This window comes from Helicoverpa armigera, chromosome 5, assembly GCF_030705265.1.
Source record: "Helicoverpa armigera isolate CAAS_96S chromosome 5, ASM3070526v1, whole genome shotgun sequence".
Classification (NCBI taxonomy): Eukaryota; Metazoa; Arthropoda; class Insecta; order Lepidoptera; family Noctuidae; genus Helicoverpa; species Helicoverpa armigera.
Genome location: NC_087124.1, coordinates 9,341,514 through 9,366,148, shown reverse-complemented (window position 1 = coordinate 9,366,148; position 24,635 = coordinate 9,341,514). Strand labels below are relative to the sequence as shown.

Sequence of the window (24,635 nt, the reverse complement as noted above, 5' to 3'; positions counted from 1 at the left end):
GCACGAGAACCTTGCACCATATTGATGAAAGAAAAATCAGTAGGCGAGGATCTGCGGAGAAGCTCATAATACGAGGAGTGTTTGAGAAAACCGGCAGCCATGGCCGGGAATATGGGGATGGAGCAATTGATCCCAATTGTTAATAAGTTACAAGATGCATTCACTCAGTTGGGTGTGCATATGCAGCTGGATTTGCCGCAAATCGCAGTAGTAGGTGGCCAGTCTGCAGGAAAGAGCTCTGTGTTAGAAAATTTTGTGGGCAGGTAAGTCTTTCATCTTAGTTGTTACTGATTGACCATCACGATTTTTCTTTTATCAGCGAAAGGCCAAAGTTAACTTAATGCAATATCTTTGGGCTTTTATTGGTGTACTGGACATCGATCTTCGTTTTTGATGAAAAATAAAGGAAAAAATAAATACGATTCTCATTTTAAAATATAATAAAATTGAATTACGTAAGCAACGACAACATTTTATTAATGTATGTACTAGCATTACTATTTTTTGTTCAATTATGCATTAAGTATTTATTTTGATGAAGATATTTTTATATTATTCAAAGTGACGAAGAAATAGATTTCCAATAAAGTTTTTACACATAATGATTATCGATCTCTTTAGAAAAATCACATATTTTTTTCTTCTCATTCAAAGGAGGTGGATTATACGTTGGGGACAAGTCTCAGGGCCGAGTCTTGGATAGTAGAGTAACAGAAATTTTAAAAAATATATTTCTCCGACAGATTTTTCTAATTCATTTCATATAATTTTATTCAGCTGATAACATTCTTATCTTCCGTGAATTATTACGCTTTTACGTATTTTTATATTCTGGCCTAGATTTAGTGCGCATGTCGAGCTGTATTGATTTACTAATGCTCAAATGTCAATGGTTGCGTAGGGTCAATATTTGAACTTCATTGATATAATATAGTGAAAAATCCGAATGAATTATTATTTTTAATATAATCATAAAATTTAACTTCAGTAACTTTCGTTACAATAGTTCTGAAACAGAATGCTTGAAATATAAAGGATTGTTTGTTTCAAGTTTGAACTAAGGTAATCGTGATACAGACAGAGATGGAGAATGTTTTGAAATAGTCTGCATTACCGCCGACTACGCTTTTTCTTTTTGACAGTAGTTGTATCAACTTGAATCGGAACGTAGTGTAACCACCCACCACCATATTGAAAAATAAATTAGTTTATCGATGATGAATTGATGATGAGCAAGTGTTATTAGTGTTTTAAAGTGATAAAAGTTTAATGTATATTAGAAAAAATGGCTGGAAATTTCGGAATGCAGCAGCTAATCCCTATTGTAAACAAATTGCAAGATGCATTTGTGCAAATGGGCGTGCACATGTCTTTAGATCTCCCCCAAATTGCAGTTGTGGGTGGTCAGTCTGCAGGAAAGAGTTCGGTGTTAGAAAACTTTGTAGGCAGGTAAGATTTCGCGTCCAATAGGAAGTTGTATTGTTCAATAATGAACTTTTTAATGCACTGAAGATGTCGGAATTACGTACGTCTCCTTTGTTTATTGTAAAGACAGTTGATGTATTGGTTCAATGTGTCGTGAACAGGAATACATTTATACCATTCTCTTGGTGCTTATTTTCAACATGTTACAGCAAATAAACTAATCTCGGAGTCTATATATCACAGTTGTTTGTGATGAGTCATATGTAACCTTCCCAAACAACAATAATAGTATCATGTATGTAATAAGAGAATGTTATCTAGTTATTTCTAAGAAGCAATTTAATGAAGATAGTTGAATTCAGGTGGATTTTGAAAAAGTTATGTAAGGAAATCTTATTTAGGTTATTGAATGAATACTGTCTAGTTCATACATAAACAGGAACATTAAAATGGTAAAAGACCAGTGAGTCATTGTATTTGGGTTCATGTGAATGTCTATAAAATTGTAGAAAGAATATTATTGGTATGCATTTAATGAAGAAATTTATAAAGTAGTAAGACAGTAGATTTTAGGATAGAATTTAATAACTTAAGGAGGTCTAAAGCTACAAGCGCAACGAGAAATATTCTCTAATTAAATCTAAGAGTGAAAAATCTTATGCATCATGTAAAAGTTACTGAATTATTCATACTTATTTGGCAAAAACAGACATAACTGGTATCAAACGTTTTGGTGAATGATATTCGTAAGTTAAGTTCCTAATGCAGCAGAATTGAAAATAGAAACAGGTTTTTATTTGTATGTGAAGTACATTCTGTTGTATAAAATAAATCTTTGATGTATGAAGCCCTGACAGTTGCTCTACAAGACCGAGTAGGAATAGACAGAAGTGTCAGAAATGTCTTCCGTTACTAGGATCCTGAATCGTTATTAGAAACAAAGCCATTTGTTCCTCTCCATTCATTGTTGTTTCCGTGATGTCTCTATAAGATTAATTTTAATCCTAGAACACATATTGGCCCATTATCATGCAGGTCCAAGTTCAACAACAGTATTTCTTAAATAAATGTTTCAAAGAAAACAGCTGTTCATCATTAATTCAAACCTAAAATAGCCAAAATGAATATTTTGTTGGGGAGTTTCGCTCCTAAAGTTATTGATTCCTAAAGCAAACTGAATAAAAAGTAGGCTTGATGAAAATTCCCATTTTTTTGAAAATATAATTGTTTAACCAACTGATTATGTAAAGGTCTGTCTGTGAAATTGTCTCTAAAATATCTAAAATCTGAATGCCTTATAAACTTATCTTTAAGTAGCATCATACAGTAAGAGACTGAAACCACCATTGTTCCCCTCCTAAAAAACTATGAAAAGAATTGTTTGTAGATGAACAAAGTGATTCCAAAAGGTAGAGGTGTATACCGGTGTAAGGCAAGACTCAGCCACTAATTACATAAAAGTTATTCTTGGAAATGATTAGTGATGTTGTTCACTGATAAAGATGAATTCCTTAACAATTTGAATAGTTTGGGTACATGTGAAGCAACAGTTGCAGTGAGTGGAAGAACAATAAATACTATTTTGTCAACCTATAAAACTGATATAAGACACAATGAAAAAATTATATTGCCTTGATCTGAATGAGTGTGAAGCAAATTTCTGAAATGACTGTGTACTTAATGCATTACATATTACCCATGAGTCATTTATCATGCCTTCTGCTATAATTATGTCTGGGTAAATTGTGTGATATCACAACCAACTTTACTTTAGGATTATTTTTCTGTTAAAGATTATAAATAATTGAAGGACAAAAAATTTGTTGGTGTAAATTAATAGCTTACGCCAATGGTTTCACCCACTTCATGGGGGAACTACTTTGTACCCGGATAGAAAGTAGCCTATATAGCCTTCCTCAATAAATTGCCTATCTAACATAAGTATTTTTTCAAATTGGACCCGTAGTTCCTTTGTTTAGCATGTTCAAGCAAACACACACTGCTATAATATAGTACAGTATTTTCCTCTCATCTACAAATGTTCATTGAAAAGGGTTTGATAAAATCTTTACTTTTGTTATAGGGATTTTCTACCCCGAGGATCCGGAATAGTAACTCGTCGCCCATTGATTCTGCAGCTCATACATGGAAACACAGGTATACATTTAGCAAAATATATAGACAATTCTTGCAGCTACAGTTTGTTTTAAGAATTCAGCTAACATGTAGTTCACTATTGTGCAAAATATCATCATTAACCTTCAGCAGTGTTCCAAATGTTAAAACAACTAATTGGCTTACTAATACGAGTCATTACGTTATGTTCAAATGTACGTAGACGTACAGCGAATATCAATGTTGGAAGACCATCCTGCTTGCATGTGACCTTGCTAAACTAAAATGCAATTTATGGTATATGCAGAACTCTTGTGATATTTTTTTTCCGGTCACGAATAGGTCAATAGCCTTTCGTTCCGCATGATCGCCGATCGGTCAGAACTATACTTTTCGTGATGTATTTAATGACAGATTTGATGACGTGTTTTTTAAGCGTCTCGGCCGTGAGTTTTAGGCTACAAAAGTCGAAACAATCAGTGCCGTTATTGTTTAGTTTTCCTGTTTGCTTATCAGCAAAACTGAATGGAGCTTCCAGTTATCTGGACTTATCTCTTACTCAATCCTCATAGTGAAAGTCAAAAAACTTCCATGCTTAAAAAAAGGAATTGCTATCCGTTAGACTCACAAAAGTACGGGAATGGCTGGATCGATTTAACTTATTTTAGCTTTAAAATGTTTTGTAGAAGTTTAGGGAAGGTTTAAACGATACGAGCATTGATTAGCTGACCCGGCAAAGGGTCACTAAGTGAATGGATAAATATCATCCTCTATTGAAGGTAGAGCAGGCTCATTTTGTCTAGATCACATGATGGGCCATACTTATCAACTGTTTACTTTTTACACACCTACATAGCGTTTTTCGATTATCTGCTTTATCTATAAATATTGTAGATCGCGAAACTTTGGAATTACATTCACAAACAGATAACAAAACGCATTTTTCTTTTAATTTTCCTAGAATATGCGGAGTTCCTCCACTGCAAAGGCAAGAAATTCGTTGATTTCAATGAAGTACGCGCCGAGATCGAATCCGAGACTGACCGCATCACCGGCTCCAACAAGGGTATCTCACCAGTCCCGATCAATCTGCGTGTATACTCCCCAAATGGTAAGTTTGAACAATCACAACACAGATAAAAAAATGAAATAAACAAAAAAAAGGTTTTATTTTCCGAACACGTAAATGTTTACACATTATATTATAATAATAGCATTGTCTCCAATCTAGACATTTAACGTTAAAATTATTATTGAAAAAAAAAAAAAAACATTTAAAATAATTGTTTTCGTTAAATTATAAGTTTAGCAGTTTGCGGTTTTCTGTCTTCGAATGTAATCAAGGGGCTCCTTACAGAAGATTTACAAACGTCAGCTACGACGATTAAAACATGACCTTTATTCTTAGCACAAGAGACAATAGGCATAATTAGTTTCGTTTCTATCGTAAACTTCAGAAGGCGCGCAAACGGGACGGAACCGGAAGTATCTTCGTACGCATGCGTAGCGTTATGGATTGTCAATTTTACGAAGTCAATGGCCGACGAATGCGTGATACTCGTTATCATATCGAACAACGACATTTTATGTTTCCTTCTGTTGGAGCATCAAAGCGGCATTTGACGATCTAATTTCATAAAGTTTCTACGTTAAAAACTTCCTGTAACATACTTACATATTCTATTTTATGGCTAAATGTAAATAAATATAAAACGCCAGTACAGATTTTGTAAACCCATAGTGGTTTCTGCGACAAATACTTACTTCTACACAACAAGATTATTTTTAACAAAAGAGTAATGATGTCTATTATCTGACGTAAAACATGCGTCTTTACTTATCTAAGATGCGGAAGTAAATAGGTACCTGTGATTTGTACCGTTCTACTACTGCATACATAGATTCCACATACCGTATTATAGACGCTGAATTAAAATATAACAATGATTATGGTTTCATGTACTATAACTAAGAATTACTGGTTCAAATTGTCTTTCTACAAATCAGCTACATTTCGTAGTGAGCAGTTATTAGGATTCGCGTTCTCAAATCAGATGTACCCAATAACTTATCAGAACTTTTAAAACATTGTTTTTTGTGTACCGAAGAGATGTCTCACAGTAATAAATAATGAGTCAGTGTTAATCGTAACGCTTTAGATAAGCCAATGGCCGGCTAATTGATAATGAAGTATCGTACTCTCTTATCATTTACTGCTGTAAATATAGGTTTTTGTGCCCATTTGTTAAGGAATAAACGAGCGTTTGTTAATAATTTCATTCAATATAAAATACGCATATTGCATCCTAAGCTTTTAATTGTATGTGTGAATGAAAAAATATGTGTCAGCACAAGCGTTATTTCTTCCTCAGCTTATATGGAGGGAAAACGATTTATTGATAAGTAGTTTGTAGTGGGTACTACATATAGGTAGATCGATGCGTTTATAGTTGTATTAATTATGCAACATTGATCATTAAGCTGTTATGCGATATTCCATACATTTGTAGTTCAATATTGACCTACATAACCAGTAGATACCTACTGCCTAATGTCAGTCTCAGGCTTCATTAGCTAAAAAGATTTTTGGTACGTTAACAATTAGCATAGAATAGGTCTTTACGTCATTACCTAAAACATTCCTAAATAGTCCAACTACAGTAGAGTACGTATTAGTTTTCTATGACGCATAAATAATCCTATTACCTTAGTTACGAATAAAGGATTAACCACGCTTATTGTACAGCGAGCATTATCTTGACGCTCGGCATATTTACAACATTCCACATATCAGCATCTCGGGTCTACTATTAATAGATAGGTATGTGCTTGAGCTGTGTATTTTTATACATAACCGAAAAAAATAATGAGTATATGGTAGCTACGGTAGTGAAGGTCGTACCGAATGGTTAAAGAAATTCAAATCTTTTCCCTGTAGTATTATTGGCACGACGATTGATTGCGAAGTTTACATAAAACTATCTCACGACATAAATCTTACGTTATCTGTCCTTATCAGCTAATACATATATTTTGTCGATCGTTACACTTACACCTCATATGAATGATTATTTACATCTATTGTACCACACCAGGCGCAAACATTGCTCATGTAGTCATGTGTAATAAACAATTCCTGCCTTGTGTCGTTGATTCACACTGGCTACCCAAAATGTAAACATTTGAATATAATTTACTGTTAATTCAATAAAAAAACATTTCGCCAATGTCAATAAACTGTAAATTATTTATCTACAGAACATATAATTCCAAACACTGATTTGTTGTTAAACATTACACAGCTTATTATTAACCGATAACAATGACCTTGTGTTATTCTTCAAATACAAACATTCCGTACCAGCTAACGTATGCAACTTACTAGTGTTAAAGATCCGACAATAAGAAATATTTTGGCACGCACCGCAGGTTTATAGGTCAATTTAGCTTCAACGCTTAGGTAGCTATCTATGTCATGCTTTCGGACAGAATAACGTTAAATTTTAGCCTTATTTTATTCTAGGGCCACGTCATCGTGGTTAACCACAATATGATAGGCGGTTCTTAAAGTTTAATGGTTTGTCATATTAGTAGCATGAATGAACGATTTGTTTCTAATGAAACAGTATTATTCTTTCCTCGTAGTAGCGCAAACATTCATGACGTACAAAGCAATTGATGATTCTGTCCTACATTACAGTGCTCAACTTGACCCTGATTGACTTGCCGGGTCTGACGAAGGTGCCCATTGGCGACCAGCCCGCGGACATCGAGCAGCAGATCAAGGGCATGATCTTCCAGTTCATCAGGCGCGAGTCATGTCTCATCCTCGCCGTCACGCCCGCCAACACCGACTTGGCCAACAGCGATGCTTTGAAACTCGCGAAGGAAGTCGATCCACAAGGCTAGTTCAATTGATATTGCCTTTTCATTCAATTTATGAGTCATTCACTTGATGAGGTAAATTATAATCCTACATGTAGTGTATGGCTATGGGGTATGGTTAAAATGAATTATTTAGCTGGAAACGTTGATTTGTTTTTATAATGATAGTTGCTATGACTGCATTTTATTTATTTATATGGTGAGTAATCACGACGTTCTTGGAACGTCAGAATCTAAAGTTATTTACAGTTTAATTCATACAATTTATTTTTTGTACTGTAAATTTTTAGTTTGCCAAAAAAGGTCATTCAACTTCCTTTTTTGGCGGAGCCTGTTTAGCATAACATTTTAGGCGTTAACCGTAATGCTGTGTCTAAAGCATTTGAAGAACGCTAATATTTACGTAAGAATAATGTCGGTGTGCAGGTCTGCGTACGATCGGTGTGATTACGAAGCTAGATTTGATGGACGAAGGCACGGATGCTCGCGATGTGCTCGAGAACAAACTGTTGCCGCTGCGCCGCGGGTACATCGGCGTCGTCAACCGATCGCAGAAGGATATCGATGGACGCAAGGATATCACCGCCGCTTTGGCTGCGGAGAGGAAATTCTTCCTCAGGTATGCTGCTTACTTAACTATTTTCCCCAAGCTAGATAGCATACAATTTTTGTGAAAAAAAAATAGTAGAAATTGCAGTTATACATTCCCTACATCGGTCCTTCGGAAATAAACATGACATGAGTGAGAGTCTACTGCTTTGGGTTCAAAGTAACAGTTATAAGAAACTGGCTGCAGCTTACAGCATATATTGAGTTAACCAGCGAGGTAGCATATAATAATAATATATTTAACAGTTTAAGGAAAATCTAAAGAAACAAAACGATTATCAAAATACTGGATCTATATTAGTGAGTCCTCATCTTATCAGTGATTCATAACTTCCTGAAGATCATATGTATTGCATCAACATGTCTACAGACGACGTCACCGTTCCAGCCAAGTGCTACTTGTATAGATACAAGTTGCGACACAAACTATGATACTACAGATATAGGTTGCTCTCGCTCCACTATCGGCCTGACCTACTTCCGTACGTCGATTGCATTTGCAATTTCTGTGACAATGATAAGCGTTTATTTATCTAGTCTTATTAGTGAGTTTTATATAATTTTTGGTTTTAATTGAAATCGTGTTATGTCATTTTTAGTAAATGTTTCTTTATTTGGATCAATTGAATAGTCATGAACTCCAGTTTATAACATTACATAAGTTGTTTAGTAATTGATGCAGTATTACTCTTATCTAAAGGTGCAATTTGAAACATAAGTATAAAAGAAAAAAAAACATACATTATAGATTAATTTTAAAAGGTTTCTATCCTTTTGTTGTTTATTTAAAATCAGATCAGATGGAAGGATCTCCTTACCCTCCGCTATTAACCTAACTTTTTCCAAAGAGCCAGCAACCATCTCTAAATCTGTTACCACACCTTCAATCACCTACATTAAAACCTCTTTTCTCTTTCCAGCCACCCTTCATACCGTCACTTGGCAGATCGTCTCGGCACCCCGTACCTCCAACGCGTTCTCAACCAACAGCTGACGAACCACATCCGCGACACTTTGCCCGGCCTTCGCGATAAGTTGCAGAAACAGTTGCTGACACTCGAGAAAGATGTCGACCAGTACAAGCACTTTAGACCTGACGACCCTTCTATCAAGACTAAGGCTATGTTGCAGTAAGTTGAATTGTTCAGTAATTTATCCATACAGATGAACTATTACCTACATACATAATGTTCTAGATTTAATTTTGTTCCTGATCTGAAATTTGCGTAACAAATTCACAGTGTAAATGAGTTTTCTGTCGAAAGTCTGAGCATTCAGTTTAGGATCCAATGATAATACCTAATATATGTACTTGCATCCTACTATTCGTATACTATACTAGCTGTTACCTCCGGTAGTTCGGGTGGCCCAAGGGAAATACATCCGCATTGGGATAAAAATGTAAGGTTTATTATTGCCAAGTTTCAACAAATCTGTTTAACCGTTTGCGCGTGAAGAAGTAATAAACATACAAACTTTCGCCTTCATTATATTAGTGCGGCATGTATTACTAAAATGTATGTAATTTATTTCCAGGATGATCCAGACTTTGCAAACGGACTTTGAGCGCACAATCGAAGGTTCTGGATCAGCACAGATCAACACAAACGAACTGTCGGGCGGTGCCAAAATCAATCGGTTGTTCCACGAACGATTCCCATTCGAAATTGTCAAAATGGAATTCGACGAGAAGGAACTGCGTAGAGAGATTGCATTCGCTATTAGGAATATTCACGGTATTAGGGTAAGTGGGCAATGAATTTTGTACAATATTATTTATAAGTTTTTGTGATGGAGAACAAAATGACGAGCGGAGATGCCATAACAGATATCTCCTACAAAAGTAACGCGTCAAAATGTGGGTGTTCCCGCCCATTATTGTAAAAACCAAAAATCGTTGACAGATGTCACAGAAAACCTGAACACTTCGGTAATTTACTCGTAACTGATAGTTTTAATTACGCCCACCATACGAATTTGACTTAGAAGAATGCGCCTGGCTCCGCTCAGTTTTCCTTCCTCTGTGGTATTCTTTCGACTTCAAACGATTAACCTAATGTTGTGTCCCATAGGTGGGCTTGTTCACTCCGGACATGGCGTTCGAGGCTATTGTAAAGAAACAGATTGCGCGATTGAAGGAACCCAGTCTCAAGTGCGTTGATCTTGTCGTATCGGAGTTGTCCAACGTCGTTCGTATCTGCACTGAAAGGGTAAGAAAGAGTTTAATTATTGTATTTTTTCATTATTTTAACCGACTTCCAAAAGAAGTAGGTATTCGACAGCTTTTTTTACCGACTTCAAAATTCTCATTTTGATCTGTTTGTATGTATGTATGTTTGTCCGCGATTATCTCGCGTTTGGCTGAAGCAATCTGGATGCTAGGAGGTTTTAGTGCTTTAACCGACTCAAAAATAGGTTCTGGGTTTGACCTGTAAGTCTGTATGTATGTATGTATGAAAGTTTTTAGTTATTATCGAAACTAATGTTTAATTTGTCTGTTTCCAGATGTCGCGATACCCCAGGTTGCGTGAAGAGACGGAACGCATTATCATGTCTTACGTTCGTTCTCGCGAACAAATGTGCAAGGATCAACTGGTATTGCTTATCGACTGCGAGCTTGCTTACATGAATACTAACCACGAGGACTTCATCGGATTTGCCAAGTAACGTATTTTTTTTTTAGTTAAATAATTCATGTTTTTAATTTACAACATAACATAACACTTAACAAATATGTACACCCTATGTATACAAACTTATATCTATACAAAAAACTAAAGCTCTATGTAGAAAAGTAACATTATTTTTTTTTGATTAGAACTTGGATTTTATTGTTAATGTTGATGAATTGGTATTTTAATGAAAATTATTGATTTACGTTCCAGTGCTCAAAATCAGTCTGAGAACTCTACGAAATCAGGACATCGCGCGCTAGGAAACCAAGTCATCAGGAAAGGATACATGTGTATTCACAACTTGGGAATCATGAAAGGTAGTGTATCTACTAAAACATCTAGGAATTATTACACCCAGTTTTAAATTAAGTATCTGATAGCCTATTAGAAACTTATCTGCTAGATAAACTATATACTTTTGGCTTCAAAGGTCTCAGATAAGAAAGCAAGAAATTATAAGCAGCTTTTGTCTGGTAGATAGCAACTATCAGATAACTGACATTTTATCAGTAACTAGTCAAACCAGACCTTATTTCTTTTATTTTAATTTATAAACACTTTATTTTCTCAGGAGGTTCCAAGGATTACTGGTTCGTGTTGACTGCGGAAAGCATCTCGTGGTTCAAAGACGAGGAAGAACGAGAGAAGAAGTACATGCTACCTCTAGACGGACTCAAGCTGCGGGATCTCGAACAGGGCTTCATGTCGCGGCGGCATATGTTCGCGCTCTTCAACCCTGAAGGCAGGAATGTGTACAAGGTGAGAGGGAAATAAGTAAATTAACCTCTGTAGTTTATTTGATGTACATTACTGAGTACGGAAGATACTGGAATAGAATTTCGACGTAATGTGTGTAACGTAGATTAATGTAGTGGCAGGTTCGGCGGTGGCCAAACAAAATCAGGGCCATTTCTTCAACCTTTTATTTTACTGACTGAAATGTTCTAAATCTGGTGCTTCAATAGCGGAATTAGTTAAATAAATGTTAACTATACGTCTCAAAATGCTTTTACAGGATTACAAACAACTAGAGTTGTCGTGTGAGACACAAGACGACGTCGACTCTTGGAAGGCGTCGTTCCTACGCGCGGGAGTCTACCCAGAGAAGACGTCCGAAGCTGCCAATGGAGACGAGGTAAACATACTCCATACTAACCAAACTATTTATTATTTCCTGCCTGTCTTATCTATTATTCTGATCTTTCTTACCCCCTCTACAACATTTCCTTACGTCTTAAAATACTGCAAACATGTATTTTCTTTTGAGCTTATTTACTTACTATATGGCTTTATAATAATGGTGTTTAATATTGTTGTGAACTATATATTTAAATATACCTACTATATGTCGGTTTTGTTATAAAATCTGTTGTTTTGCCATGCTATACAGAGTGAAGGAACCGAGGTTTGTTTATACAGGCTTATGAACATTTACACAGTACATAGATCACACTGAACACTGTGGTCGCACATTTAACACTACGTAACGACGTGGATTTCAAGAATTACTTTATACTAACATTTATTTTAGTTTATTAACTGTTGGTTTTAACACTATGATATTATATTACTTACATATTTTTAATTTTCTTGAAATACATACCAGCTACTGTAGCATGAGACGTGTAGAGTGCTGTTTTGTCATTTTAATGTTAGTTTCACATGCACTTCATTGTCATACTAAATCGCCACCCCTAACAATTGTATGTAATAACATGTAATATGAATGAATATACAACAAAACTGACACAGTTTATACCTGTTTTTAATAGTTAGAAATAACGTCTGTATGTCGTGCTTCGTTGGTTTGAACAGAATTGCAAGGTTTTAATCAGTTTTTTTTGTTTCTTTAGTTTTCAAAATATTGTGGAAGTTCCATTCAATTTTGTTTTAGCATGTTTATGTTTTTTATTTTTAGTTATTTCCGCCTTCCCTGGGTTTGGGTGGAAATAAATCAAGAGTAAGTGACTCGTCTTTTAAAGCTTGTTTGCTGGATTTTTTACTTGTTTACAAAGGTGATGTGCGATATACTTAGGCGGTAGTTATCAATTTGTATTATAAACAATTATTGCATGTGCAATTAATAAATTACAAATGATAAACATCATATTGTAAGGCATATACATCAATTAGTGTGTTATGAGTCGTCCAGTAACATGGTTTTGGTTATTTTGTTAAAAGATTTAAGGTTCCTTCACATCTACGGGCGTTGGCAGTCAGCCTAACTTTTTTTTCTACTAATTTTCTGATGGTGATTTTGTAGAAAAGAAGTAAGAAATCGAATCGTTTTGCTGACTGTTAAAGACTCGAATAAAACATCTTCGAGAATGCTGGCCTGAATTATTTAACATTTGTGATGATTATTGTCTAGCGGTGTCTGCCAGTTAACGTTGATAGATGTGAACGAACCTTCATTCTCAGCATTGACTTCATGGTTTTGTGGTAGATCATGTCTGGTGAGTACGGTAGTGTCGTAACATTGCATCAAACTGGTTTTAAAGAGGTTTTGCTATTTTGTATTATCGTCTTTGATCGGTCTTTGTTTTTAAATTACTTAAAAAACTAATGTTTTAGAAAGTTGACTAATGTTGAAGCATGCTGTAACAAATCGAGCTTATTTATCATCCAGGAATACAAACAAAATAATGTTCTTTGAGATATAACAATATATTTGCTATTTTTCTTGTCCTTAATTTTAAAACAAAAAGGTTTTTCCTACAATTTAAATTAATGGTAGTACCCACTATTGTTATCTATTCCAATTGTGGCATTTGTAAGTATAGTTGGCGAACGCGCCTATATGTAATAAGATATATTAACACGCTTTTTGATTACATCTGCGTATCAAGGCCTACCTGTAGAATGCCGTTTTAAACTAAACTTTTTGCTAAAAATAGAAACAAGACAGTATTGGAACAAATCAGCCTGTATTTTCTAAGCATTTTTGCCTGCATGCTTTTGGAAAGAGATTGGTTTAAAGGGTTTACTGGGGAGGGAATAGGGAAAGGAAATTGGATATTTGGTAAAGCTGTGCTATCTCGTCTCATGTGGTTTGCCCTGCTTATTGACCGTCCTTGATTATTAATAGAATAACTGCCACTGCACTGGTACTATGAATACAGTTTGGATTCATATAGTTTAAGTATGTAGTAAGTTAGTCGATTGTAAGCAATTGCAATTTCGGCGTCTAATTGGCTAATGGATGATGTGAAGTCCAAGGAGATTAAAAAAAAAATATCATCTATTCATCTGATAGTTTGCTTTGCAAGATTTTTAGCCAATTATGACGCCTTTTACATAGAAAATATATTGCTAGTACTTTGTAGTAATTTTAAAGCAGCTAAGTTTATTGTACTACTAAATATTATGCTTTTAAGTGAAACAGGGCTGTTTTATATTATAAACATTTGATTGGTTCTACATTTAACTGTTCTTAGTTCATAATTATTTTTTAAGGAACTCATATAAAATTATTATTATGAGTCTACTAAAGGTAACAGAATTATTCTTATGGGTCTACTATTGGTAACACAATTATTCTTATGAGTCTACTAAGAGTAACAAAATTATTCATAATGTCTACTAAGAGTAACAAAATTATTCTTATAAGTCTACTAAGAGTAACAAAATTATTCTTATGAGTCTACTAAGAGTCACAAAATTATTTATAATTTCTACTAAGAGTAACAAAATTATTCTTATTGGTTTATTAAGGGTAACAAACATATTCTTATTGGTCTACAATCAACAAAAACACCGTAGCAACATCACACTATCAACCATTTTTACCCGTAACTACATAAAACATACTTCTCATTGCAGAGCTCAGACAGTTCAGGCACAAGTAGCATGGACCCGCAACTAGAGCGACAGGTGGAGACTATCCGCAACCTCGTGGACTCGTACATGCGCATCGTGACCAAGACGACCCGCGACCTCGTGCCGAAGACCATCATGATGATGATCATCAATAATGCCAAAGATTTCATCAACGGGGAACTGCTTGCGCATCTTTATGCTTCCGGTGACCAGGTATGTAATTAAACAATGGCCATTCTCATCTTCCGTCCGTCAAGATTAGACGTAAAGACTAACCGCATGAAATTAAAAAATATATTTGTTTTTATCTACTGTAATAAAACCACAATAAAGTTGATTATTATATAAATAATAATATTATTACATGATTTGCCAAAAAAACTTTGACCTGTCTCATGACAATCGTGTCTCTGTGTTAGGCACACGTTGGTTCCAAGTTAATCTCTCGAATGTTCGAGTGAAGTAGCAGCTTGAATTTTAAATACTTCCGAATTTAGATAAGCATCTATACCAGAACAGCCGAATACATAGTTTACATTACGTATGAATAAAACATTTGATATAACAACCTTCTTATTTAATCCCCGCAGTCACAAATGATGGAAGAATCCCCCGAAGAGGCACTGAAGCGCGAGGAAATGCTGCGCATGTACCACGCGTGCAAGGAGGCTTTACGGATAATCGGCGACGTTTCCATGGCGACGGTGAGCACGCCCGTGCCGCCGCCCGTGAAGAACGACTGGCTGGAGAGCCGCCTGGACTCCAACCCGCGCCTGTCGCCGCCCTCGCCCGGCGGCCCGCGCCGCGCCGCGCCCGCGCAACAAGGTGACGAACGAGCTTACAATAGAATAGACATTTATAATATCGAAAGTAAAAGGTTGAAAGCGTCAGAAAAATACTTAGTTCCTGCCTTTTATTGTACTCTTGATTCGACTAGTCATTTGATTCTACTGGTCTATATTTGACTGAAACTGAGTTGCTGTCCATGGAAGCAGAAGAGTCTAGCTAGTGGTAGTCTTGAGAGTTGAACTATGTTGTGAAGCCGACCACAACATAGTTGGGAAAAAGGGTCTGAGAGTGGAGGCTTATGATGATGGTAGTGATGAGAGTAGTAATGGGCAAGTGAATTTTCTGGGAATCTTATCAGAAAGGTTATTATACCACACAAGCTGATGAACTTGAAATAGCACATAGATTTGACGGCTTAAAAAAATATTTACCGTTTTAAATTTCAATTACCTTTTCCATTGCTTGTTCATACCGAAAAATTTGATTAACTACTACACTGAAAGTTTCACACGGCGCATTAAAAAGCGATTATTCACATCAGGGTCGTTGGGCAGCCGCGGTGCCCCTCCCCCTCCCGGCGGCGCGGGGCGGCCGGCGCCCCCACTGCCCTCGCGCCCCGGCGGCGGCGCCCCCCCGCCCCCCGCCGGACGACCTGCTCCTGGACAACCCGGCTTGCCCGCGCCACTTGTACCCACGTAAGTACGATAGATATAGAAGCTGTGTGAAAACATACAGGATGTAATTTTTGCCAAACTTAATGGCGGCTCTTAACATCACGAGATTTTTGACGCAGAAATCATGTTTAAATATTTTGTGTTAATGGGGAGTTTGTTGCCACTTCTTTCCAACATAAAAAAAAACGTAGGAAGTGGTAGGAAAGGTAGGCGTTTTGGGGGGCTGTCTTTGGCGTTCAAAAAGTTCTGATTTATAATCAACCTTATTTGAATAAACGTTTTTGAATTGAGTTGAAATGTCTGCGGTTCTGCTCGAGGGGTATGGCCACATGCAGTATTGTGCTTGAAAGACAGTTGCGAATCGCCTATAAGTTTGGCAAGAACTACATGTGTATAAGCCTCCATTTATTATCAACGAAATGTTTGGAAAATAAATTGCAAAAGAGTACTCTTAATTTGATGCACAATGTATCTAAACAAGCTGAAGTAGTCTGAATGTTTGAACTTATTCGGAGGCTGCTCGTGACTTGTGTTGTTGCATTTGTCTATTACCTAGAGCTTGGTATTATAAATATAACCATGATAATGGGGTCGGATTTGTTGTATGAAGTTTTAGAGCACACACGATAGACGTGGTTGTTCTCTATATTTGTATTAGTGTGACGTATCTCAGGAAATTAATTTGTCGCTGTCCCCAATTGCAGTCCAAATCAAGTAATTTTGCTCAAAAGTACCTATATACGGCTCCAAACCACTCTTTAAGAAGGAAGATGTGGGGTAACTAATTGTCCATCTACCTGGATTTCGACTCTATCGGTGTGTGAGCTTTGCTTTAGTACATTACGAGGCATTTGTGTGGGTGATGTAACAGCCATAATTTGCAGTAAACACGTATTGCTTCATATACTGGTATATATTAACAAATACTTAGACAATATATATTTCATTAATTTAATAATCCATACAAAGGGAAACTAATGGTTTAGGAACGTAGATATAATCTGGGTTGTGTTAATACCTGTGTGGGGTGTAGTACTAATATCGATATAGTATGCAGAGAGGCAGCTGAGGTGTGTATGTGTTCGCAGGCGGCGCTAAGCGGGCCGGCGCGAGCGCACTAACTCACTAACATAAGTTACGTATTGACGTAAGGCACTAACTACGAACTTGTTAACTTATTACACAGAAACAACTGTAAAGTGCGCGGGACAACTTACTAATTACTTATATTTGGACAACTTTGCGAGACAGTCACCCCTAATCTACTACCATACATTTCCTTTTCTAAGAACCATACACCTATGGCGAGTTTGTAGTAAGTTAACAAATATCGACAAATTTATAAATAAATTATACATATGTTATATACAATATTATTATTAGACATGTAAATGATCAATACTTATGATACGTATGAAAAAATGTTGCTTCCATAAAATTATAAAAATAATAGTGGAATTTATTATTACCTTTTGGTAGAATACAAAGTAAAGATAATATAATCTGCATATGAATCCTCTGCCGGCAGCCTATCGTTAGACGAAACCTATTTTGTATACGTTGAACGTTTTATTTAGATGTATTATTATTCCGTGATGAACTTTCCGAATGTTATATTTTTGATGAAACTGGTTGTGTACTCATCGAACACTACGGGCTGCCCACAGACCGATGCATATTCTACATACACAATATGATATTAAATATGATAATTAATGTCTGCAAGACTAGTTACTTTCAATATTTGTGTTACTAAGATGAGAATCGGCTAAAAGGAGAGGCTAAATATGACTTACCATGTACTTTTTTCTGGGTTTAATTAACAATGGTTTCATGTTTTCACTTTTCAAGATGTGTATTAATAACGAAGCACCGCATGCATGTGCACTAATTTGTGTGATCTTCATGATTTTAATAACATTTTACACACATTACATTAGTCTACATACAAACATCCTATTTGACTGTTAAGAACATGCTGCTGAGTTGATAGAAAAACATGTCAAAGGTGCTTAGAATTCTTATACCTTATTCACTATGGATTTACTCTTGTCAAAGTGTAACTTAGTGATTTGTAGTTCATTAGTAATCTGTGTTAATTATAATATTCACAGTTACCCTGTAAGAGTTGTCAGATTTTATTGATAATTATTTATGACTTACATACAAAGTATTGCATTATTATGGCGGTTACGTTACTCCGAAATGTCTTACAGAGAAGCTGTGACAGCTTTAAAAAATGACTTTGTACACACCTACTCTTTTCTTCTTCCCCATTTTATGTAACTATCTTTTTTGTGTGTAACGAAATAGCTCGGGTATGCTCACTTGTGTAACTAAAGGCAGCTCTACAACAGCCGAAAGTCTGCCTTCTCGTTTCATAATCATAGATCCCCCATTTGCTTGGTGTATGTTGTCATGTTTGAAAAGGAAATGTTCGCAATAAACCAAATAGGAGGCCGGGAGGAGCGATGGGAGCGAGCGCGGTGGCCGGCGCCTACAACCAGATGCCGCCCCACATGCGCCAACAGGTCAACCAGGCAGTCGGCCAGGCCGTCACCAACGCGGCCATCAACGAACTCAGCTCAGCCTTCGCCAGATTCAAGTAAACACGACTCTGTTGTCCGTAACGACTGTTGTATGTACGCAACGCATTTGTGGGAAACGCCCTCACTTCGATCTCTTGCGCGCATCTTTGGGTGACGTCACTATCTTGTCACCTTTGAACAAAATGACTAGCGAGATATCTTGCCCAAAATCTCCTAAGAAAGTAGCGCGCCAAAATGCGGATTTTCGGGGGACGAGGTATGTTCTTTGGGAAAATCAAATCACGTGTGAATGTCTCAAGGAACCCTCGTTAGTTTAATAGTAGGTAACTGATCTATTTGGTCGTGTCTACTCGACTTACAAGAAGGTGCCTGACCTACCTGCCTCATGGCATCTCCGCTCATCTTTCCTTTCTACGTGGTGACGTCACAACCTCGTCGTCGGACGCGGTTTTGAAAGTCAAGTGTTAGATGCGCGCTAACACATATCAGTATTGACGTTCCTAGTACAAGTATACAGCAGAACGGACATATCAATGTTGTTACCCCTACTGCCCCACATAATTTGACTTACATTTGGTATCACACTATTTTCCTATCACATAAAAGAAAAACTTCACGTGAAATGTGTGTACCAATTTTTTTTAGAGGTAGACATATTTAAATTAAATGTGACGATTCGAAGTGACTGCGTTTGTTACAAGTGATGTCTGTTAGTTAACCAATTTTCTCCTTGATGTAAACTATTGTATGTCTTCTACATGTAATATTGTATAAAATTTAAAACATCGCCTAAAATGAAATAAATAATTAAGTTGTTATCTATTAGGAATATTTCCTAATATTAAAGCGGTGTTTTAAAGTTTATAATAAAAGTTCTGTTGCTTATGATGTTTTTACAAAATAACTTTATCCGAGCATTTTCAGAGCACATTGTTTAACCGCTTGAACGTTTAGTGTGAACTAAACCTGTCTGTACGTGGGTCTATATGCAGTGTTGTGTTACATTGCTTTGCGTCCAACCACTGTAAATGTAATCCAATGTGCCTGTGTAACAATGTACGCTGCACACGATATAAACTCTGCTTGTGATACATAACCAACGTTACCCTAGGGTTATACGATTTTATATATTTAATTATATTTTGTGTTTGTTATAAATTCGGTCAAATGTAAATTGACGTCCAAATCACTCCTAAATAGTAAAGCTCAATCATCACAATATGAAAATCACGGAGATCACACAATGTTATGAACATTGCATTCATAGTAATAAATTACCCACAACAATGACATCAGTTCTATGTATTGTTACCGATATTGTGGCATAGGATTTTTGTGTACATTCCAATGAATTTAATTTCGATGCAAGTGAGATATGTTTGCGAGGATTTTTTAAATAACGTCTATAACAAGCTAATGACCACATAAAATACTTGCAAACTTATCTACACTTTTCATAAATAATGATTTATGTAATGGAATTTAGGTTATAATTTATTAGGGTTGTTACCCAATATTGTATTACTTACAACAAAGAAACTTAATTATGTATAGCGTCAAAATTATAAAACGACTAAATTGTTCAGTATTAATAGTGAACGAGGTATCGGTTCACAGCGCTTCATGATTATGAGATGAGACATACGTATGCTAAACGCGAATATACCGCGGACTACGTATTACTTAAATTATTATAATTACAATGTAATTACATTTGTGTTACGATTAATTGTAAATGTTACATTCAGTGGCTTAATATAGGTGTATATTGGGATTACGTAGTTGAGTTGTTTCGCGGAGGGCATTACGGGCTCCCGCGCTGGGCCGGGAGTCCTCGAGCATATCAAATTGTTTTGTAATGTGCTAGAGTTGTTTGTACACTATGTAAAGACGAGATAATATTTGTTGATGTTGCCGCACCATTGTCGCGTAGAACTAGCTGCGTAGTAACAGTCGTTACAACTTGTACTCACGTCAGTGTCTAGGTGTTACAGTAGTTTAGAACTTTGACACGCTCGTCTAATCTCTTTCCGTCTCCAGTAGCGACGATGCGTATTTAACGTTTATGCATTTACTCTAAATTATACCCAGCTTGATTGTTGTTGTATATTTACAACTATGTCAGTATAATCTGGTATTTAGTCAACACTGGTAACACGTAACTTATGAAATCGTAACGATATTATATCGATTAAAATTTGTATGTAAAATTAACTGTACTTATAATGGATAAGACCAAAGCAGTTGTCTCGTATATTGTTGCTGTTAGCAATACCTTTGGTCAATTATTAGAACATTTTATTGATGGTGATACAATATGAATTCGTTATTAAAAATATTAAATAAAGCTTATCGATATTTTAATCTTGGAATCATCTTGCATCCATTTTTCATTGTTTACGATTGCGATAATTGACACTGAACATCGTGACAGCGGTGATGTGCATACTACGGTCCAGTAGTGTGAGGACGTGAGCGGAGTCGCGGTGACAGTGCGAGCGTGCCACGGCCGAGTTCCTACACGAAGAAGTGTTTAACGCTGTAGCTATACTCATTGCTCTATCGATATTAGCCGAATAATATACAAAGTAATCGATCATTAAACGTTTTGCTCTCTCTATCTTGTTAATAGCGTTAGTACCATCGAAAAGGTATAGGCAGTGATTGTTGGATTTGATATAGTTTATGAATATTGTTAATCTTATGCTGTATAAATAGAGTAATTAAATGCTATATGTGTACTAAAGACGTTTGATTTATTCCAGTAGTTTTGGCAAACATAATGCCCATTGGCTTCACTAAGTTACTAACAGTTTCGGATAATATTACCGAAAGGATTTAATTTTAGGTAAGCTGTGTTTGAATAATGTTAGAAATGTTTCAATAAGTTTTCTTGCTTTTTTATTCGAAATTATTATGTTCCGTGCATTGTCGTTAACTAGTAAGTCTGTCAATTATTTGTTGCAGGCATTAATATTTTTTGATGAACATTGAATCTTATTGAAATATTTTACTCCCTTGTTGAACCGTTACGTACGAACTTATGCTTGCGTTAAGTTACGGTTTTAGGTTTTGGTGCATGCGATTGATACTTCAATGCCTGTGTACATAATTTGCGTCCAATTGTTTAGGTACCTATAAGCATTGCTCATTTAATTATAGTATGTTTGATATAGCAGCATGGTGACTAGGGCATTACTCACTAGAACATTTTGTGTTCTGTTAGGATTTGACATTTTATTATTTTACCCATAAGAACCCCCCCCTGTGACCGGATTGCATGAAATCGTGAGTGTGTATCCCAGCTTGTGCTTTCATGAATGTTACTGCGTACTAACAAACCCTTTATTATCATTCTAATTTCCCCACGAAACTTCTAAATCTTACTTTTGTTCATAACATCATCGTTACCTACGTATTTAGTAAATCACTGTAAATAATATGAGCATATTTGTATGTTTTGTTTATTTATCATGTTTTAATATGTATTTTTATGTTGCTAGTCGTCCAGTGCCGAACATGCCGCCGAAGCTGCCTGAGCGACCACAGAACGGACGGCCATTTTGAACGCGCCACATCTTCGCCGCCATCTTGTGATACTAAGCGTCAATGTAAATATGTTCCCTACTATGTACCTATATTGCTTACAATTATTTAATGCTTAGCATTGACTAATGACTATGAGTCGATGAAATTCGTATTTACAATATAATTTAAAACTAAATAGTTAAATTTTTATCTTCTTACTACGAGCCCATAAAAAGGAGCGCTTGCAAAATGTGTAATGTAAAGTGAGGAACTTGCATTAACTAATGTAATAAGTTACTGAATACTTAATATTGGTCGCGTTTGAGTTATCAGCGTGCCTTTGTCTTAATAATACAATGCGTAACTTTGTAATTTGTTGGTACATTTCGTGATGATAAGCACTAGCACGCGATCTTATAGATGTACGTATAATTAATGGTAATGAGTATGACACATGTTACGATGACCTATATTCAATGTTGCAGTTGATGAATTAATAATGAAATTATTGTTTGGTTTAGATATTTAAAAATATTTTAATGTCCTTGTGCTGAAGTGATGTCTGTAGCAAGCTGTCGGATCTTCGACTGATATTATAAGTAGGATATTGGCATGTTTGTGATAGAAGAGGCTACTCAATAAAATGGTTGCGCCTTCAAGTAGAGATGTACTTTTCACATTTAACGTGTTATTGTGGCATTTAGTATTAAGACCTGGCTCGTGAGCATCGAGGCGGTTATGCATCGACTTTAAAGAGATTCTAATGTACAGACAAAGCATTTATTATATAACTGACTTGTCCGATGTATTCTAACGTCTGTACATACCTTTATAAGACTAGTCAAGCTTTATCTTTTACTATATTTGAATTTACCTTTTTTAATCATGCCCATATTGTGTAGATTGTTTTCTAGGAAAATATTTTAGTTTTCATACATTCCTTTAGCCTCGTGCTCCCGCGCCAGGTTGTTACATGTATATAAATGTATAAATATTATTATAGACCTGTTTATATTTGTGTACTGTTGTATGCAACTGTAATAAATGTGTAAATAAAATATGAATTTGTTTTCTTTTTACTGAAGCAATACTCATTATTCATGCATGGTTCAAGTCTTTCTTGAAAGGATTAGAGTAAGAAATGTCAAGTAAGAGCAATAAATGTGAATATATTGCCAACATTAGTGTATTGATAGTTAGAGTTGATATTCAAAACATATTTATTAAGGACTGAATTGGTTTGGGATAGTAAATTCATAAATAAAATGTGATGACGAACTTCATTGGTTAAATGGGTTATTTCTTGGATTAATGGTAACTATTGACAAAATATTTTTGTTTGCCTTTTTAGACCTACAAAACACAATACACCAATTGTAAAGGTAAAAACATAAATTGACAAACATAGAAATCTACTCACCTGCAATAGTGTAATAGAGAGACACGCAGCTCGTTGGTCTAGAGGTCATAAGCACGACTGCGGCTGCTGTCGTTAACTCGGGTCTGGTTCCTGTCTTAGACCAAAATTGCGTGAAACTTTAAGAAAGCAGGGACGAGTTTGGGGTGATAGATTCTTGTGCCACGGAAAGCACGTTAAGCTGTTGGTTCTGAGCTGATCTATCTCAGTAGTAGTGGTATACAATGGCCCTCCTTCCCGGCCTATGAGAGGGAAGGAATAGATAGTACATTTCTGTCTGTCTGCTCTTACCTACCTTTGTGCACCAGATATAGGTTGTCTTGGGACACATTAGGGCCCCGCCAAGTCGAGCAATAAAGTGGCACGACCGAACCACCGTTTTCCCAAAGCAAGCCTAGATAGTTAAGCATATTTTGCTGATATTGTGGACGTGCCTAGAAGATGGTCTGAAATTTTTTGACGATATTTCTAGACGCTTCGCACAGAAAAATAGGTAGCATTATTCAATCGGTTTTTAAGTGGACGCTTAATTATTTGTTGACTAACTTTATTTTTATCGTTTTCACCCCTGAGTGTTCTCGCTAATTGTTGAATCGCATGTCGGGTACCACGTTTAACTACGTAAAACGTTTCCGAAAACAAGCTAGTTCTTCTACATAAATTAGGTAACTTTGAAAAACTTAGTGTTGATGGAAATCGTGATTCAGATGCTAATGTGACTCAGATACGAATCAAAGTCGCTTTTGCACGTCAAAACCTTTTTAGGTTTCTTAGGTAATCATTATTAGGGAATATAATAATTTCGTTGAACATAACGGTAGGCTTCCAGCATTGTTCTTAATAACATTTGAGGTGTGTAGGCAGGCAGAGATCATTAGCTACATTAAGATGACCACGCCCAATATACACCGCAAAGACAAAAACAGTGTCCATTATTACAATTTAATGAAGAGAGAAAGCCATTAGGAACGGGGACTTGATTAAATCGTCGGTGAGCAATTGTCGGGTTTGTGGCGGCGCGGCGCCCTCTGTCGCGGCCCGCGGGGGCCTAATCGCACCGACACGATTCTGATTACGTGTGATTGTTGTATCAATCATTTTCCCTATCAAATTATTCAGTGGCTGGTAATTGTATCGGCGTCGTCTCGTA

The 24,635-nt window shown here is 36.1% G+C and overlaps 1 protein-coding gene across 13 annotated transcripts; it reads left to right on the top strand.

Moving 5' to 3' along the window:
* Positions 1 to 21: 21 nt before the first annotated feature.
* LOC110374466 (dynamin) lies at positions 22 to 23,128 on the top strand. Of its 13 annotated transcripts, none has more exons than XM_064034929.1 (19): positions 22 to 263; positions 3,509 to 3,582; positions 4,502 to 4,651; positions 7,241 to 7,444; positions 7,852 to 8,044; positions 8,955 to 9,164; positions 9,571 to 9,778; positions 10,107 to 10,244; positions 10,540 to 10,697; positions 10,920 to 11,026; positions 11,281 to 11,468; positions 11,725 to 11,844; positions 12,100 to 12,114; positions 12,628 to 12,669; positions 14,532 to 14,741; positions 15,119 to 15,353; positions 15,859 to 16,012; positions 18,447 to 18,596; positions 22,044 to 23,128. In XM_064034929.1, the coding sequence occupies exons 1-19, from the start codon at positions 100 to 102 to the stop codon at positions 22,105 to 22,107; spliced, it is 2,784 nt and encodes a 927-aa protein (XP_063890999.1). In that variant the 5' UTR covers positions 22 to 99; the 3' UTR covers positions 22,108 to 23,128. The 13 variants fall into 13 exon arrangements, 9 of the variants coding, with proteins under 9 accessions (XP_063890999.1, XP_063891002.1, XP_063891004.1 ...); XM_064034928.1 differs by lacking the exon at positions 22 to 263 and adding an exon at positions 1,091 to 1,449; XR_010276530.1 differs by lacking the exon at positions 22 to 263 and adding an exon at positions 1,092 to 1,449 and having other exon boundaries at positions 18,447 to 21,388.
* The last annotated feature ends 1,507 nt before the right edge of the window (positions 23,129 to 24,635 follow it).